Genomic DNA, 20,678 nt, shown 5'->3' on the forward strand with positions numbered 1-20,678 from the left:
AACAGACCAACAGGGTGTCAGCAAAGGGTCCTCTCCACGAAGGGCATCAATCTAGACACTACCGTCAGGGGCATAAGGTGCCTCTACCTCTGAGTGCCCTGCCAGCTACTTAGCATTAGATCTCCCTGTGCACTATAGAAGGCAGAATACAATGAATTAGGTGCAATACAAATTGCACAGCTGTGATTGACAGACTCACAATAGACCAAGCCAACCTGTGTGGCTGACCATCTAGCACTGGTCACAGCCCATTGAACAAGTAGTCACCTAAGTTTAGGGGTGTTTGAAGGGAGGAAATGGGCTGGAAACTTCGTTCTCATCATAAGGCTGTAAAGTCAAAGCCTTTAAAAGGAGCGTGTTGTCATCAGCAGGGAGGGAGGGGGCGAGGATATAAAGCTGGGAGACAGCCACACACCAGCAGCTGAGCGGTGCATTCCCTATGAGGCTGAGGAGGACCACTGAGCTTAGGCTGCACCAGTCAGAGCCTCATCAGATGGACTTTATTATACCTGGGACCCTCTTAATACATTGCACATAAATTAGGAGAGGCTACTGTGGGTACAGGGTGGCACAATACCCACTGTGGGTCACCCAGGACAGGGAACCCCTCATGCCAAGCAGCTGGTGGGTTCCCCCTTTCTTCTCCAGGGTTATCCATCAGTTCTAAGGACTCACCATGTCTTCAGCTGTCATGGCTGCCAAGCAGGCAGAGTCACTGGGCATCTGCTCCAGCTACCAGTCAGTGATGCCCCACTACAGTGGGGCAACCGAGGAATACCCCCAGCCCATTCAGCCCAGGCCCCTGAGGGGCAAGGGGAAACTCCGGAAGCCCAGGCAGAGCAGGTTCAAGACCCAACCTGTTACCTTTGATGAGATCCAAGAGGTGGAGGAGGAGGGGGTGTCCCCCACTGAAGAGGAGAAGGCCAGAAAGTCCTTCCTGCAGTCCCTGGAGAACCTCAGGAGAAGCTCCCACACCATGCACCTCCAGAGGGATAAACTCAGCAGTAGCAGCTGCAGCAAGCTCAGACGCAGCCTGGACTCCAGCGACTCAGACTCCACACTGTGAGCAGCAGAGTCTCCACTGACTCATCAGGCGCGCAAAGGGTTACCTTCCTCCAGCAGAACACTCAGGTGCGCGGCCGCTGCTGACCACCAGAGGGCGCAGCGGGAACGGGATTATCCACTGGAGTGAGCACCTCTTAATTAGGGACAGTGTGTATCTGCATGAGGACTTAAGGGCACAAGAAGCCGCACGTTGGCATTCAAGGCGTTAACATGACCCTGAACTGTGCTACTGAGACGCCTGTTGTGTAATGCAAGGCCAGCCTGGATGTTAAGGGGTAAACTGTCCAATGTGGATCAGCTGTTGACTGATGAACATGTACTTCCAGCTGTCTGAGCCTAGAGCTGCCATTATACCCCCTTCTACCTTCTGGGCAGATTTGTCAGGAGGGGGGGGTATGCTTATTTTTGCAAAAAAAAAAAACTAAAAAGAGGAAATTAATGTATAAATATCTATTTTTGCACTGTTCTTGGCATTTATTACGTAAATATTTACATTTAAACTACTTAAAATAAACACATTGCAAAGTTTTTCCTGAGATCCGGTGTAGTTCATAAAGTAACAAGCTGGCTTGTAGGATATTCTGTTTCTAGAAGAGCATTTGCACACACCTGGGCAGGCTGCATTCAAAGGCTGGTCCTTTAGGATAAGGTCACTTCTCCTTATGGAAGGGTCTCTGCTTTGTGTATAGGACCGAAGTTCCTAAACGCTGCCATTACAGTCCAGGTTTTAAGGATATCCATGCTTAACCCAGATGGTTAAGTCAAGTTGACTGAGGTGCTAATTAGGTCTTCTGTGCTTAAACATGGATATTTTCAATATCTGGACCGTAATGGCTGAGTGTGGAAACCTCTGTCATCGGAGATAACTTGTTTGAAATGATTGGCGGTTATCGCTACTGCTGTCCTTGCGGGATCTATTTAGAACAAAATGGATATTGCTGTTTAAAAAGAGAGCCTGCTTCCATATGGACTGTTAATAATCGTGGCATTGTCGCTATTAATACTGGGACCCTAAATCTTCACGGTAAAGGATGTATTACTTTTTATTTGTGCACTCTAAACATTCTTACAAAGTCTAGAGCCAATTCAGGGGTGGGAGCAGAGCAAAAAAAAAAAGTAACTCTGCACCTGGATAGACCATGATGCATTGCAAGGGGGCCAAATACACTTTATATTCTCCGCCGCGTGCAGGGTAAATCCTGGCGGCTGTTGCATGTAGCTCACAAATATTCAGCTCTTCCCAAATCTCTGCACATTTTACATCTGCCCCCTTTGCAGTACAACATGGTTTTGCCAAGGTGCAGATTTGACCCTTTTTGCTTTGCTCCCATGTATTTGGTCCTTTACAGTCTGATTGTTACATTTCTGAACATTCTGCAGGGGTTTTGTGGGTTGTGGGGGTATAAATTGTGCAGAGCTTTTGGGGGAGGGGCGTGTCCTTGCTGTTGCTGCCCAGAATTTGTGGGCTGCATGCAGAAGCAGCCAGTATTTATACTGCATGTAAACATTAAACGTAGTTGCACCCTTTGTATTGCAACATGGTTTGTTCCAGGAGCAAATTGCTCATTTAAAAAAAAAAAAAGTTCTGTATGCAGCTTATTGAGGGGGGTATGTGAAGACCCTTAATATGTTGTGTCGCAGAGTAAAATATCCCTGGCCTTGAGCATCATTTGGATCATAGCGTTACCGTCCACCAGTCCCGTTTTGCATTCAGTCTAGGCCACAGCACGGTACGTAGATCCCAATATCCAGATTGTTTTTCCTCTTGCTAATAGTTTACTGTGTGGATTTGTCTGTGACTGTTCATAGGAACATTAGACGGGGAATTTTGTGGTCACACATAGCGTCTGTACATTACATAGCAAGCTGCTGATTAATGATCTAATTAACCTGATATTGGTAATACATCAGGACTAACGATATGTTCATTCCTTACATAAATATACAATGTGATCAATGTGACAATACACAGCATAGGAAACATAACAATAGAGGGGGTTGGGGGGAGGTACGGGATGTACCCGTGTTTGCTGTGATGCTTATTATGCATTTTGTTTGCGAAGGGGGGGGTTGCATTATAAAAGTAAAAAATTAGTGGCGTTTTCACCTTCCTCCAACTTTTATAAAGTAGATCGCTCAATTCTTTTTATCTGTGCATTTCAGCAAGGGTTTAAAGAATCAGGCAGAGTTGCCCTTGGATAATACAATGTTCTGCATTGAATACAATTGTGTATAAGGGCCAGCTTGGTTTAGTAAAAGTTGTAGGAGGATGTATATAAAGCCATGAACTAACGTCGTCTGGGAGCAGGGCAGAATTATAGGAGGGGCGGTCGCCTAGGGGCCCCCACATTGCCGCAAATGTCCTGGGCCACTCTGGTCATCTGATGGTCGATGTTTGCCGACCATCTATGGTTTTTCTTGTGATAGTGTTTTTACCATTCAATGGCGGCATTCCGATGTTTGATGCCATCAAATGGTAAGGATTTGATGGTGTAATGGTTAGAGCTGTTCTGTTCCTGCCTGCAGCTCTCGGCATCGGGCATCGTGCCACCCCATCCCCAGTGCTGTCCCCAGTCAGCCACGAAATAGGGTGATTGCGCATGTCAAATTTAAGTGTTTTCATTTAATAATTTTAATGCGATGGTTACTTCCATCGCATCGAAAGTTTTGATGGTGGACTTCCAATGCCCATACCTACTACACAGATGGACCGTGGCTGACTCTTTAGCCCCGCCCCCTTGCTGACATAATGCCTCAAGTTGTGGTTATATGGGTAGGGGGCGGAGCCTAATGCCATGAATTGCCCGCACCCATCAGATGCCTGATGCTACCGCTGCAAGTCTGCAACAAGTAGTGTGTGTGCGCTCTCTAGGCCTGATTCAGCTTTGGGAATAGAGGGCCTGATTCAGACCCACTCGCAAGCGGGTCGATGGCGGCCCAGTGCACACGCGAGCCCAAAAAGCACTCGCTCCGGGGCTCACTACAAAAGGGGCGGCTGTCGATGTTGATCGACAGCTCGCCCCATTTTGTAGGCGTGGCCGGCTTCACAAACGGAGGCATTCCCAAGCGAACACCTGCCATTTGTGGGCGGCCCCACTGACATCACCAGTGATGTCAGTGAGAGAGCTTCCGGCTCGATTTGAGCCAGACGCTCTCTGGGGCTTGCGGCCACGAGACCCTACCACAAGGGTCTCGTCGCAAGCCTGATGGTCGCGATGGTCTTGACCATCGCGACCATCATCATGGCCGCTCACTATAGCTGTGGGTGGTTACCCACAGCTATGTGAGCGGCCCGGAGGCCACTCCTAAAAAAAACAGCGCCCGCCCTGATTCAGAGTGAGCGCTCGCTTTTTGCGAGCGCCTCTCAATCAGGCCCAGAGTGAGAATTAGCACTTAACTGTGTACCTGGACAAACCATGTTGCAATGCAAGTGGTGTAAACACCTACATTTTGTTTGCATGTGGGGTAAATACTGGCTGTTTTTGTATGCACAGCTTTATTATTACACTGCACTTTAGATCTCAATTTGGATAACTCGCTCCCAAATCAAAATCTCTTTGCACATTTTAAATCTGCCCCCCCCCCCTGCAGTGCAGCATGGTTTCCCCAAGATGATCAGTTAAGTGCTAAATCTCACTCTATTCCCAAAGCTGAATCAGGCCCTCTGTCCCTTCCTCCCATCTATCTCTGTCTCTCTCTCCTCCCTCCCATTCTCTCTCTCTCGCGCTGTCTCTCACGTGCTAGCAAGTTTAGATACAGATCTCTCACCTGAGATTGCATTGTTTTCTCTCTGCCTAACTCCCCCGAGCAAGCAGCCTGCAAGAAGGCTGCTTGTGTGTTGTACCTGTAAAAAACGGTTAATATTTTAAAAAAAATAATTATGCAGCTGCCCCCCTCCGCTCCCCCCCCCCACAAAAAAAAAAAAGCTTAACCAGCCCCGAACTGCTGCTCAGCCAGTGCTGGTTCCTAAAAATACGGGTAGGGTTACCCCGTATGTATTTTGGGAACCAGCACTGGGCTGCTGAGCCTGTCTTGGTTTTAAAAATTGTCAGGAAAAAATTGTATAAGGGTCCCCCTATTTTTAAAACCAGCATGGACTCAAACCCGGCCCGGCACTTGTAGTTCCAAAGTAGTTAAAAAACCACAACACACACACACACACACACTTTAGAAAGTACTGTAGAACTTTATTACACACACCTACCCCACTCACATATACTTACCTGCTGCCTGATGATCTTCACAGGTACTCTCATTGGATCTCTACTTGGAGAACTAGACCGATCATCGGGTGTATGTAATAAAGTTCTACTTTCTACGGTGTGTGTGTGTGTTGTGGTTTATTAACTTTTTATTAAAGCGAGGGTAGGGGTGCCGGCCGCCTGCTGGCACTTGTAGTTCCACAAAATTCCAAAGGGCAGGCATGCTGGCACCTGCTGTTCCACTGTAAAAAAAACAATCGTTTCTAATTTTTGACACTATTATTACCCCATACCCAATGCTCCAGGGGTGCGGGGAAGAGCCCCTGGCTTCAGACTAAGCCTGGGGTGCTTGGGAGAAGGGGGACCCTTTTATTGAGGGGGGTACCCACCTCCCCTGAGATCCCCAGCATAGGCTAACCAGCTTGGAGTGTTAATGCTTTGGCCGGGGAGACTCGATGATAGGGTCCCTTGGCTGTGGCATTCACCCTGGCTGGATTTGAGTCTGGCGCTGGTTTATAAAATTGGGAAACCCCCTACACATTTTTTTCCCCCTATATTTCTAACCAGGACTGGTCAGCAGCCAGGTGCTGGTTTCTAAAATATGGGGGAACCCTACACGTTTTTTTTCCTCCCATATTTTTTGGAATCAGGACTGGCTAAGGCGCCCGGGACTGGTTATGCTTTTTTTGGAGAAGGGGGGGTGGGGCGACCCAACATTTTTTTTTATTTTTTTTAAATTAACCTTTTAGAGAAGGTTACCATGCAGACACATACACAAATCACACTGATCTGTGTATGTTTCTGTCAAACTCACACCTCAGGAGGTGGTCTATTTAAAACTTCTATTTAGCTGCGAGTTTGATACAATTACACACGAGATTGTCATCTTGTTTCTTATGGGGCACACATCCACTAGCAGACATAGAAACGACTGCACGATTACGACATTGTAATCGTGCAGATGTTTTACAGTCTGGTGCTGTGCCTACCCTGAACGTTCAGTCATTCAATGCAGGCACATCAATCATCCCCTAACATGCTCAACCTGACGTTATCGTCAGGTTGACTAGCATGTTTTGGCGATGATTGATGTCGGAAACGACCAGCGGCAGCACGCAGCGCTGGTCATTTCTGTCCCCGATGTGTGCCCAATTACTGAACGATTGCATGATTCTTTTTCTCTTCTTTGATATCATTTGGTCACATCTTGGTAGGATGGCCACGTGGTTTGTTATTCAGACCTCTAGTTTGCCACTCAGGATGCTCCCCTCAGACGGCGGATTCTCCTTTATGTACAGGAGCGTCCCCCACTCCTGTGGTTAACTGCTTTGGGAAATCCCCAAGGTTACCTATGGACCTCCTATGGAACCTGAAGTAGAAAATAAGAGATCTGGTAAGAACTTACCCTCGTTATCTCTATTTCGACGAGGTCCATAGGGTCCACAGGGTGCCCGCCCTGACGCGCCTGTGTTTCACATGGGCTTCGCTCTGGTCACCGGTTTTTCCATCTCCTTCTGTGTGAGAATGTAATACATGAGTGTTCCAGACTTCCTTCCCTATCTCTCCTCCTCTGGCTTGTTACGTAACTGAGGAGCTCCCGGCCTGGGGGCGGGGTATAGGGGAAGGCCCTGTGCATCCCGGGAGAAGAATTTAACTGCGTGATGCCCAGATGACCTTGCATCACCTATACCCCAAGGTTACCTGTGGACCCTATGGACCTCGTAGAAATAGAGATAACGAGGGTAAGTTCTTACCATATCTCTTATTTTTTATCGGTTTTACGTGTCGTATTTAACAGGGCAATAATAGTAAGTGCAAAATCAGGCTTGTTTTACATTTAATATCATTGCCCTTTTAAACCTGGCAGGCAAAACTGGCAAAGAATCCGGTGTTTAGAAAATCCACCGCTTAGTAAATATACCCCATAGTCTTGTTCTATACTCTCCTACGTTGCAGGGTATGGTCTCTGTTACAGATCCCTGTACAGCAGGTCTCTCTGCGTCCGTTACATAGATATAACCGTAATACATTTCTGGGGTGATGTCAAAATCTTCCAGCACAAAAACCAGACTCCGTGTAGGGGTCTGTTCTGTATCAATGTGAATTGCTGGGGATATTTATTACTGCGCTGTTACACCTGCTCTACCCCTGAAGCCTTTGATGTTTAACCTGTGGACACCTTGAGTTCTACAAAATATGATGAGAATATACGAGATTCCCTGGTTACTGGCTGTGCCGGATTATTAGGCTTTAATCAGTCTGGGCTCAGATTTTGCTGGAACAACTGCACCTGACGTGCGTCCAGGGCTTCCGTTTATGGGCTGTTTATTTGGTACATTCGAGTGACTGACATGTCTGTCCTTCAGAATAATAGCACTTGGTAGGATGAAGTCACTTTCACTTTTCCCTTTATCCCCCTTACATAAGAGGAATCATGTTAGTAAGACATGTACACAAGTTGTTACTAGAAACTTTATGCAGATATAATAATAAATATAATTATTTCTATAAGGCGTAACATTCCCCAAAGTAATGTGTCCCGATTAGTGAAATCTCTGGAGTTATTTTAATTGCCAAGAAATCCACGTTATAGAAATGTATAATATAAGATATGGCACTATTGTAAGCTCCAGACACTATCGGAAACCGCAACTTTTCCTAGCGACGGGACACTGCGGCCCCGCCTCCTGCTCTACAGTGCCGGTAATCTCAGCATTGTGCAGTGCGGCCATTACCATGATGATGCAATCGCACAGGCACACCCCCTGCCGTGCCCCCTTATGGAGCGCTACGCCCCCCCACTATGCCAACTGACCATCCCCTCCCATAGGGGCAGCCAGAATGTCGGCAAGCCAGTGAAAGTTCTATGTACAAGCGAGAAATACATTTTAAATGAGACTCTTAATTGCATGTAAATAACACACAGAAACATTTTTCTGATTTCTTTTAATGAAATTAGTGTATAATATAATTAGGGATGTGCAGGCTCGGATAGGTTCGAGTTTGCACGTGGAGTTCGGATTTTTCCCTCCAAAAAAACGGAACTCAGAACGAGGCAAAACGTCATCTTACATGGACGAACATCATCATTCCTGGACTTTTGCCCAGGAATGATGATGTTCGTCCATGTAAGATGACGTTTTGCCTCGTTCTGAGTTCCGTTTTTTTGGAGGGAAAAATCCGAACTCCACGTGCAAACTCGAACCTATCCGAGCCTGCACATCCCTAAATATAATATAGATGCGTCTGAGCAAAGGGCAGGAACAGTACGTTCTCGCCGACTGTCCCGGAATGTCTGGGAGACTTACACATTGGAAGTTCTGCCGTTCTCCCAGAGGGTAGGCTGCCCTGCTTTTAGACCCCACCCTGTTCCCTGCGAATGGCATTAAGGCCCCGCCTCCCACCCCACAATCACTCCCCCCCCCCTCATGGTCCTCCCACCTCTGGGATTTCCTATATCACAGTCTCCCTATCACTTTGCTTGTACGTACGTTACCGCTAAAGAGGTTTCCGATTGCTATATGAAGGATTGTGTAAATGAACAGGCGCCATAACACCGATCCACACACAATACAGTGCGTAAAATACTTGTAATGCAGCAGCTGTATGAGTCCTGTGGCAGCCACGCCTCGTGCCTCTGAGGCTCTGCTGGGTCAGTGCATTGGACTTCAGGGCAGTACGCCAGGTGTGGTAACATGGGGTAAACTAAACTCTACCTCACTAAGGGGACTATTTATTAATTAATTCTGCTGTTAAAATATGTGGAAACTCCTGTTTCCGCATTTTTAAAGGCAGAATTAAGGGTCACTGATGTATCAACATAGGAAGCAGGAGGTATAGGAGATGGGCTGCGGTCAATATCCCGGCAAGTGAGAGACCGGTGCTGAGAGTAACAGCACCGGAATCCCAACACCTGTCATAATCCCAGTGCTGGCATCTCGAAGGTAAATAGTGGGGTTAGGGGTTAACAAGGGGAGGGTTAGGTTTGGGGAGGTTATGTTTGGGCACTAGAGTGGAAGGTTAGGTTTAGGGTGCGGGGGCAGGTTAGGTTTAGGCACTAGGGTGGAGGGTTAGGTTTAGGGTGCGTGGGGGAGGTTATGTTTGGGCACTAGGGTGCTTTGTGCTGTAGGACAGACCTGTTGCACCTCTATTATCACACTCTATGTTGATGGCTTCATCCTGTTCTAGAAGACCCAAATCACATAAAGTCTCCATTACGTATAAGGCTTCCTTGGCTGTTGGTGATATGGCTTTTGTTCATTTTGTGCCTTTGTCAATGGGAGTATTTACTGGCTTTACATCTGACATTGCATCAATAAAACCTTGTGGATCAGCTGAGACAGTTCTGTTAGTCAAGGTTTGCTAGATTCTCCAGCCTGACAGGTGATGTGGAGGCCCTAAGTCTTTACACTTCACCTTCTGCTCTAATGAACGCTAGAACTAGTAGCAGATCATCCACATACACAACAATAATGATCAGTCTCTGCTCCGATGTTTTGTGGTATAGACAGCGATTAGTCTAATGGGCCTGATTCATTAAGCACCGCTATTGCGATCGCAGCTCCGTAATCGCACGCAGGTCCGCTGCGAAAATATGCTAATGTTGGCTATCGCAATGCCGTCGCACTGCCAGCATAGAGACTCCCACTGCCTCCCACTACCGCTATCCCACAGCCGTAATAACTTGCAATCCTTCACAAACATCGAGTACCATCGGCCCCTCACGCAGAATTACAGCAGCCCTGACCTTACTTAGACATTGCTAACCTCGTAGCACGCAGTAAGTGCTCAAGCTGCCATCGCAGTGGCTAATTTATGCACGCCCATGCAACAGCATTCAAACGCACTTGCAATCCTGCGTTTCGCCGACGACTCCCCCATAACCCTCGCCAAACACTCACTTCCTGTCAATCACTCTGCGATGGGTTTGCGTAGTCTCTGCGATTGCAGCACGATTGCAGTGGAGCCTTCGCGCACCTGCATTGCAATGCTTGCGGAGTACGCAACGGTCGGCCGTCTGCGTGTATAATCGCCATTGGCGATCGGTAATGAATCAGGCCCCTCGTTCCCTCCACCTAATTTCTCCATCTAAGGATAAAATTCTCACTAATAATTATGTTATAAAGGGCTGTATCTGTGAGCGCTGTGTCTTTCATTTATTTTGCATCCTCCACCGTCTGTATGAAATTCTGCACTCTCCACTGATAATACGGTTTATTCTATTTCCTAATATGGTTAATAAATTCTGCAGCTGATATCAGGATTGGCACACAGCTCCCCCTGCAGGTCACACTGCAAACTGCTAGGTGGAACTTATAACTCATTTTAAAGTGTATAATATTTCTTACATTTCTGCTAATGATCACCTGATTGAGACTGTTTGCTGTATGGCTGATAAGGGTCTGTGATTCCCCCTGTGCTCCTTTTCCTAAGGTGCATCATTTTGTTTTTATACAATTCTCTGCATGCATTCTAAATGATCTATAATTTAATGTATTCTGTATGTGGTTATGGGGGAGATGTATCAAACCTTGGAGAGAAAGTACCAACCAATCAGCTTCTGTCTCTCTACAAGGTTTGATACATCTCCACCACTGTGTATTTTACTACTTCTATGTCTTATGCTGGGTACACACTGGCCGACATAATAGCCGTTCAATTGAACGGCCGATATATCGTGTGCCCGTCAGCCAGTGTGTACCAGCGATATATATGTCTGTGAACGACAAAGTTCACAGACATAATGGTGCCCAATACATGCACCGTGCTGTGTGCATCATCAGTCAGAGCACCCGCCCGTACACTTGCTGTAGAGGCCGAAGATGATTGACAGCTCAACTGGGCTGGGCACATGTAATGTCGATCACGACGCATTGGGTGTTTGCACTTACCAATCAGCGGCCAGTGAGCTAATTCGTCCTCCTAGTTTGTATCCAGCATTACTTCCAGACAAGGCTTCTAAATCTAGAGCACCGCACAGCATCCTCAGTCTCTCCATATACGAAATGCACAGCTTCCTCATTCCCTCCATCTAGAGCACCACACAGCATCCTCATTCTCTCCATCTAGAGCACCGCACAGCATCCTCATTCTCTCCATCTAGAGAACCGCACAGCATCCTCATTCCCTCCATCTACAGCACCGCACAGCATCCTCATTCTCTCCATCTAGAGCACCGCACAGCATCCTCAGTCTCTCCATCTATCTAGAGCACCGCGCAGCTTCCTCATTCCCTCCATCTAAAGCACCACATAGCATCCTCATTACTCCGTTTAGAGCACCACGCAGCATCCTCAGTCTCTCCATCTAGAGCACCACACAGCTTCCTCATTCACTCCATCTAGAGCACCGCACAGCATCCTCATTCACTCCATCTAAAGCACCACACAGCTTCCTCATTCACTCCATCTAGAGCACCGCACAGCATCCTCATTCTCTCCATCTAGAGCACCGCGCAGCATCCTCATTCTCTCCATCTAGAGCACCGCGCAGCATCATCAGTCTCTCCATCTAGAGCACCACACAGCATCCTCATTACTCCATCTAGAGCACCACACAGCATGCTCATTCCCTCCATCTAGAGCACCGCACAGCATCCCCAGTCTCTCCATCTATCTAGAGCACCGCGCAGCTTCCTCATTACCTCCATCTAAAGCACCACATAGCATCCTCATTACTCCATGTAGAGCACCACACAGTATCCTCAGTCTCTCCATCTAGATCACCACACAGCTTCCTCATTCACTCCATCTAGAGCACCGCACAGCATCCTCATTCCCTCCATCTAAAGCACCACACAGCTTCCTCATTCACTCCATCTAGAGCACCGCACAGCATCCTCATTCTATCCATCTAGAGCACAGCACAGCATCCTCATTCACTCCATCTAGAGCACAGCACAGCATCCTCATTCTGTCCATCTAGAGCACAGCACAGCATCCTCATTCACTCCATCTAGAGCACAGCACAGCATCCTCATTCACTCCATCTAGAGCACCGCACAGTATCTTCAGTCTCTCCATCTAGAGCACCACGCAACTTCCTCAGTCTCTCCATATATTAAATGCACAGCATCCTCAGTCTCTCCATCTGGAGCACCGCACACCATCCTCATTCCCTCCATCTAAAGCACCACACAGCATCCTCAGTCTCTCCATCTAGAGCACCGCACAACATCCTCATTCCCTCCATCTAAAGCACCGCACAGCATCCTCAGTCTCTCCATATACGAAATGCACAGCTTCCTCATTCCCTCCATCTAAAGCACCACACAGCATCCTCATTCACTCCATCTAGAGCACCACACAGCATCCACATTCACTCCATCTAAAGCACCACACAGCATCCTCAGTCTCTCCATCTAGAGCACCGCACAGCATCCTCAGTCTCCATCTAGAGCACCGCACAGCATCCTCAGTCTCTCCATCTAGAGCACTGCACAGCATCCTCATTCTCTCCATCTAGAGCACGCCACAGCATCCTCAGTCTCCCCATCTAGAGCACCACACAGCATCCTCAGTCTCCCCATCTAGAGCACCGCACAGCCGCCTGCCCTTACACTTGCTGTAGAGGCTGCAGGTGATTGACAGCTCAACTGGGCTGGGCACATGTAATGTCGATCACGACGCATTGGGCCGATGATTGGTAATTGTGTTTGCACTTACCAATCGTCAGATAAGATGGTGGATCGGCCAGGGGGATAATCTGTCCTCCTACAGTGTACCCATTTTACTACCAGAGAAAGCCTCTAAATCTATAGCACCACACAGCATCCTCATTCACTCCATCAAGAGCACCACACAGCATCCTCGTTCCCTCCATCTAGAGCACCGCACAGCATCCTCAGTCTCTCCATATACGAAATGCACAGCGTCCTCATTCCTTCCATCTAAAGCACCACACAGCATCCTCATTCATTCCATCTAGAGCACCGTACAGCATCCTCATTCCCTCCATCAAGAGCTCAACACAGCTTCCACATTCCCTACATCTAGAGCAGCGCACAGCATCCTCAGTCTCTCAATATACGAAATGCACAGCTTCTTCATTCCCTCCATCTAAAGCACCACACAGCATCCTCATTCACTCCACCTAGAGCACCGCACAGGATCCTCATTCACTCCATCTAGAGCACCACACAGCATCCTCATTCACTCCCTCTAGTGCACCGCACAGCATCCTCAGTCTCTCCATCTAGAGCCCCGCAACTTCCTCATTCCCTCCATCTAGAGCACCACACAGCATCCTCAGTCTCTCCATCTAGAGCACCACACAGCATCCATAGTCTCTCCATCTAGAGCACCACACAGCATCCTCATTCACTCCGTATAGAGCACTGCACAGCATCCTCATTCTCTCCATCTAGAGCACCGCACAGCATCCTCAGTCTCTCCATCTAGAGCACCACGCAGCTTCCTCATTCCCTCCATCTAAAGCACCGCACAGCATCCTCATTCACTACATCTAGAGCACCGCACAGCATCCTCATTCTCTCCATCTAGAGCACCACACAGCATCCTCAGTCTCTCCATCTAGAGCACCGCACAGCATACTCAGTCTCTCCATATACGAAATGCACAGCTTCCTCAGTCTCTCCATCTAGAGCACCGCACAGCATACTCAGTCTCTCCATATACGAAATGCACAGCTTCCTCATTACCTCCATCTAAAGCACCGCACAGCATCCTCATTCACTCCATCTAGAGCACCGCACAGCATCCTCATTCTCTACATCTAGAGCACCACACAGTTTCCTCAGTCTCTCCATCTAGAACACCGCGCAGCTTCCTCATTCCCTCCATCTAGAGCAGCACACAGCATACTCAGTCTCTCAATGTACGAAATGCACAGCTTCCTCATTCCCTCCATCCCATCTAAAGCACCGCACAGCATCCTCATTCACTCCATCTAGAGCACCGTATAGCATCCTCAGTCTCTCCATCTAGAGCACCGCGCAGCTTCCTCATTCCATCCATCAAGAGCACCGCACAGCATCCTCAGTCTCTCCATCTAGAACACCATACAGTATCCTCATTCCCTCCATCTAGAGCACCGCACAGTATCCTCAGTGTCTCCATCAAGAGCACAACACATCTTCCTCACTCCCTCCATCTAGAGCAGTGCACAGTATCCTCAGTCTCTCCATGTACGAAATGCAGAGCCTCTTCATTCCCTCCATCTAATGCACCGCACAGCATCATCATTCTCTCCATCTAGAGCTCCGAACGGCATCCTCGGTCTCTCCATCTAGAGCACCACACAGCATCCTCGGTCTCTCCATCTGGAGCACCACACACCATCCTCAGTCTCTCCATCTGGAGCAACACACAGCATCCTCATTCTCTCCATCTAGAGCACCACACAGCATCCTCAGTCTCTCCATCTAGAGCACCGCGCAGCTTCCTCTTTCCCTCCATCTAGAGCACCGCACAGCATGCTCAGTCTTTCCATATACGAAATGCATAGTATCCTCATTCACTGCATCTAGAGCACTGCAAGGCATCCTCATTCAATCCATCTAGAGCACCGCACAGCATCCTCATTCACTCCATCTAGAGCATTGCTCAGCTAACTCAGTCTCTCCATATATGAAATACACAGCTTCCTCATTCCCTCCATCTAAAGCACCGGACAACATCCTCAGACTCTCCATATACGAAATGCACAGCTTCTTTTTATCCCTCCATCTAAGGCACCACACAGTTTCCTCATTCTCTCCATCTAGAGCACCGCACAGCATCCTCATTCTCTCCATCTAGAGCACCGCACAGCATCCTCAGTCTCTCCATCTAGAGCACCGCGCAGCTTCCTCATTCCCTCCATCTAAAGCACCACACAGCATCCTCAGTTTCTCCATCTAAAGCACCACACAGCTTCCTCATTCGCTCCATCTAAAGCACCGCACAGATTCCTCATTCACTCAATCTAGAGCACCACACAGCATCCTCAGTCTCTCCATGTAGAGCACCACACAGCATCCTCATTCCCTCCATATAGAGCACCACACAGCATCCTCAGTCTCTCCATGTAGAGCACCGCACAGCATCCTCATTCACTCCTTCTAGAGCACCACACAGCATCCTCATTCACTCCCTCTAGTGCACCGCACAGCATCCTCAGTCTCTCCATCTAAAGGAATACACAGCATCCTCATTCACTCCATCTAGAGCACCGCACAGCATCCTCATTCACTCAATCTAGAGCACCACACAGCATCCTCAGTCTCTACATCTAGAGCACCACACAGCATCCTCATTCACTCCGTCTACAGCACCGCACAGCATTCTCAGTCTCTCCATTTAGAGCACCACGCAGCATCCTCATTCCCTCCATCTAGAGCACAGCACACATCCTCAGTCTCTCCATATACGAAATGCATAGCTTCCTCATTCCCTCCATCTAAAGCACCGCACAGTATCCTCATTCACTCCATCTAGAGGACCACAAAGCATCCTCATTCTCTCCATCTAGCGCACCACATAGTATCCTCAGTCTCTCCATCTAGAACACCGTGCAGCTTCCTCATTCCCTCCATATAGAGCACCACACAGCATCCTCAGTCTCTCCATGTAGAGCACCGCACAGCATCCTCATTCACTCCTTCTAGAGCACCACACAGCATCCTCATTCACTCCCTCTAGTGCACCGCACAGCATCCTCAGTCTCTCCATCTAAAGGAATACACAGCATCCTCATTCACTCCATCTAGAGCACCGCACAGCATCCTCATTCACTCAATCTAGAGCACCACACAGCATCCTCAGTCTCTACATCTAGAGCACCACACAGCATCCTCATTCACTCCGTCTACAGCACCGCACAGCATTCTCAGTCTCTCCATTTAGAGCACCACGCAGCATCCTCATTCCCTCCATCTAGAGCACCACACAGCATCCTCAGTCTCTCCATATACGAAATGCACAGCTTCCTTGTTCCCTCCATCTAAAGCACCGCATAGCATCCTCATTCACTCCATCTAGAGCACCGCACAGCATCCTCAGTCTCTCAATGTACGAAATGCACATCTTCCTCATTCCCTCCATCCCATCTAAAGCACCGCACAGCATCTTCATTCACTCCATCTAGAGCACCGTATAGCATCCTCATTCACTCCATCTAGAGCAACGCACAGCATCCTCAGTCTCTCCATTTAGAGCACCACGCAGCTTCCTCATTCCCTCAATCTAGACCACCGCACAGTATCCTCAGTCTCTCCATATACGAAATGCAAAGCTTCCTCATTCCCTCCATCTAAAGAACCACACAGCATCCTCAGTCACTCCATCTAGAGCACCGCACAGCATCCTCATACACTCCATTTAGAGCACCACGAAGATTCCTCATTCCCTCCATATAGAGCACCACACAGCATCCTCAGTCTCTCCATGTAGAGGATGCTGTGCGGTGCTCTACATGGAGAGACTGAGGATGCTGTGTGGTGCTCTATATGGAGGGAATGAGGAATCTGCGCGGTGCTCTAAATGGAGTGTATGAGGATGCTGTGTGGTGCTCTAGATGGAGTGAATGAGGATGCTGTGTGGTTCTTTAGATGGAGGGAATGAGGAAGCTTTGCATTTCGTATATGGAGAGACTGAGGATCCTCAGCATCCTCAGTCTCTCCAACTAGAGCACCGTACAGCATCCTCATTCCCTCCATCTAGAGCACTGCACAGCATCCTCAGTGTATCCATCAAGAGCACAATACATCTTCCTCACTCCCTCCATCTAGAGCAGCGCACAGTATCCTCAATCTCTCCATGTACGGAATGCAGAGCTTCTTCATTCCCTCCATCTAAAGCACCACACAGCATCCTCATTCACTCCATCTAGAGCACCGCACAGCACAGCATCCTCATTCACTCCCTCTAGAGCACCACACAGCATCCTCATTCACTCCCTCTAGTGCACCGCACAGCATCCTCAGTCTCTCCATCTAGAGCACCGCAAAGCATCCTCAGTCTCTCCATCAAGAGCTCAAGACAGCATCCTCAGTCTCTCCATCTAGAGCACCGCGTAGTTTCCTCATTCCCTCCATCTAGAGCTCCGCACAGCATCCTCAGTCTCTCCATATACGAAATGCACAGCTTCCTCATTCACTCCATCTAGAGCACAGCACAGCATCCTCATTTATTCCATCTAGAGCACCGTACAGCATCCTCATTCCCTCCATCTAGAGCACCTGCACAGCATCCTCAGTCTCTCCATCAAGAGCTCAACACAGCTTCCTCAGTCCCTCCATCTAGAGCAGCGCACAGAATCCTCAGTCTCTCCATATACGAAATGCACAGCTTCTTCATTCCCTCCAGGTAAAGCACCACACAGCATCCTCATTCACTCCATCTAGAGCACCGCACAGCATCCTCATTCACTCCATCTAGAGCACCACACAGCATCCTCATTCACTCCCTCAAGTGCACCGCACAGCATCTTCAGTCTCTCCATCTAGAGCACTGCACAGCTATCTCATTCACTCCATCTAAAGCGCCACACAGCATCCTCATTCACTCCATCTAGAGCACCGCACAGCATCCTCATTCTCTCCATCTAGAGCACCACACAGTATCCTCAGTCTCTCCATCTAGAGTACAACGCAACTTCCTCATTCCCTCCATCTAGAGCACCGCACAGCTTCCTCATTCCCTCCTTCCCATCTAAAGCACCACACAGCATCCTTATTCACTCCATCCAGAGCACCGCACACCTTCCTCGTTCCCTCCATCTAGAGCACCGCACAGCATCCTCAGTCTCTCCATATATGAAATGCACAGCGTCCTCATTCCCTCCATCTAAAGCACCGCACAGCATCCTCATTCACTCCATCTAGAGCACCGCACAGCATCCTCATTCACTCCATCTAGAGCACCGCACAGCATCCTCAGTCTCTCCATCTAGAGCAACGTGCAGCTTCCTCAGTCTCTCCATATATGATATGCACAGCATCCTCAGTCTCTCCATCTAGAGCACCGCACAGCATACTCAGTATCTCCATATACGAAATGCACAGCTTCCTCATTCCCTCCATCTAAAGCACCACACAGCATCCTCATTCACTGCATCTAGAGCACCGCACAACATCCTCAGTCTCTCCATCTAGAGCACCACGCAGCTTCTTCAGTCTCTCAATATATGAAATGCACAGCTTCCTCATTCCCTCCATCTAAAGCGCCGCGCAGCTTCCTCCTTCCCTCCATCCAGGGCACCGCACAGTATCCTCAGTCTCTCCATATACGAAATGCACAGCTTCTCATTCCCTCCATCTAAGGCACCACACAGCTTCCTCATTCACTCCATCTAGAGCACCGCACAGCATCCTCAGTCTCTCCATCTAGAGCACAACACAGCTTCCTCATTCCCTCCATCTAGAGTACCGCGCATCTTCCTCATTCCCTCCATCTAGAGCACCACACAGCTTCCTCAGTCTCTCCATATACAAAATGCACAGGTTCTTCATTCCCTCCATCTAAAGCGCCGCACAGCTTCCTCATTCCCTCCATCTAAAGCACCGCACAGCATCCTCATTCACTCCATCTAGAGCACCGTGCAGCTTTCTCATTCCCTCCATCTAGAGCACTAGACAGCATCCTCAGTCTCTCCATATACGAAATGCACAGCTTCTTCATTCCCTCCATCTGAAGCAACGCACAGCATCCTCAGTCTCTCCATCTAGAGGACCGCACATCATCCTCATTCCCTCCATCTAAAGCACCGCACAGTATCCTCTGTCTCTCAATCTAGAGCACCGCACAGCATCCTCAGTCTCTCCATCTAGAGCACCGCACAGCAAACTCAGTCTCTCCATATATGACATGCACAGCTTCCTCATTCCCTCCATCTAAAGCACCGCACAGCATCCTCATTCCCTCCCTCTAGAGCACCACACAGTATCCTCAGTCTCTCCATCAAGAACACCGCGCAACTTCCTCACTCCCTTCATCTGGAGCACCGCACAACTTCCTCATACCCTCCATCCCATCTAAAGCACCACACAGCATCCTCATTCACTCCATCTAGAGCACAACACAGCATCCTCAGTCTCTCCATCTAGAGCACAACACAGCATCCTTGTTCCCTCCATCTAGAGCACCGCACAGCATCCTCAGTCTCTCCATATACAAAATGCACAGCATCCTCATTCCCTACATCTAAAGCACCACACAGCATCCTCATTCACTCCATCTAGAGCACCGCACAGCATCCTCATTCATTCCTTCTAGAGCACCGTACAGCATCCTCAGTCTCTCCATCAAGAGCTCAAAACAGCTTCCTCAGTCCCTCCATCTAGAGCAGCGCACAGAATCCTCAGTCTCTCCATATACGAAATGCACAGCTTCTTCATTCCCTCCAACTAAAGCACCACACAGCATCCTCATTCACTCCATCTAGAGCACCGCACAGCATCCTCATTACTCCATCTAGAGCACCACACAGCATCCTCATTCACTCCCTCTAGTGCACCGCACACATCTTCAGTCTCTCCATCTAGAGCAATGCACAGCTTCCTCATTTACTCCATCTAGAGCACCGCACAGCATCCTCATTCACTCCATCTAGAGCACCGCACAGCATCCTCATTCACTCCGTCTAGAGCACTGCACAGCATTCTCAGTTGCCAAATCTAGAGCACCGCACAGCATCCTCATTCTCTCCATCTAGAGCACCACACAGCATCCTCATTCACTCCGTCTAGAGCACTGCACAGCATCCTCATTCTCTCCATCTAGAGCACCGCACAGCATCCTCAGTCTCTCCATCTAGAGCACTGCGCAGCTTCCTCATTCCCTCCATCTAGAGCACCGCACAGCATCCTCAGTCTCTCCATATACGAAATCCACAGCTTCCTCATTCCCTCCATCTAAAGCACAGCACATAATCCTCATTCACTCCATCCAGAGAACCCTGCACAGCATCCTCATTCTCTCCATCTAGAGCACCACACAGTATCCTCAGTCCCTCCATCTAGAGCACCACGCAACTTCCTCATTCCCTCCATCTAGAGCACCGCACAGCTTCCTCATTCCCTCCTTCCCGTCTAAAGCACCACACAGCATCCTCATTCACTCCATCTAGAGCACCACACACATCCTCAGTCTCTCCATCTGGAGCACCGCACAACTTCCTCGTTCCCTCCATCTAGAGCACCGCATAGCATCCTCAGTCTCTAAATATATGAAATGCACAGCGTCCTCATTCCCTCCATCTAAAGCACCGCACAGCATCCATATTCACTCCATCTAGAGCACCGCACAGCATCCTCAGTCTCTCCATCTAGAGCACTGCACAGCATACTCAGTCTCTCCATATACGAAATGCACAGCTTCCTCGTTCCCTCCATCTAAAGCACCGCATAGCATCCTCATTCACTCCATCTAGAGCACCGCACAGCTTCCTCATTCTCTCCATCTAGAGCACCAC

The 20,678-nt window shown here is 48.7% G+C and overlaps 1 protein-coding gene across 1 annotated transcript; it reads left to right on the top strand.

The window, feature by feature from the left end:
- Positions 1-386: 386 nt before the first annotated feature.
- Positions 387-1,601, top strand: CUNH11orf96 (chromosome unknown C11orf96 homolog). Its single transcript, XM_088451766.1, has one exon. It carries the CDS (start codon positions 677-679, stop codon positions 1,064-1,066), a length of 390 nt encoding a protein of 129 aa, XP_088307892.1. The 5' UTR covers positions 387-676; the 3' UTR covers positions 1,067-1,601.
- The last annotated feature ends 19,077 nt before the right edge of the window (positions 1,602-20,678 follow it).

The sequence above is a fragment of the Taudactylus pleione genome, unplaced genomic scaffold (genome assembly GCF_031769625.1).
Source record: "Taudactylus pleione unplaced genomic scaffold, aTauple2 ptg000027l, whole genome shotgun sequence".
Taxonomy (NCBI): Eukaryota; Metazoa; Chordata; class Amphibia; order Anura; family Myobatrachidae; genus Taudactylus; species Taudactylus pleione.

What these genes read in the sequence shown, in the direction of transcription:
- CUNH11orf96 (XM_088451766.1), top strand. Translation starts at nt 677, where the DNA reads ATGTCTTCAGCTGTCATGGCTGCCAAGCAGGCAGAGTCACTGGGCATC.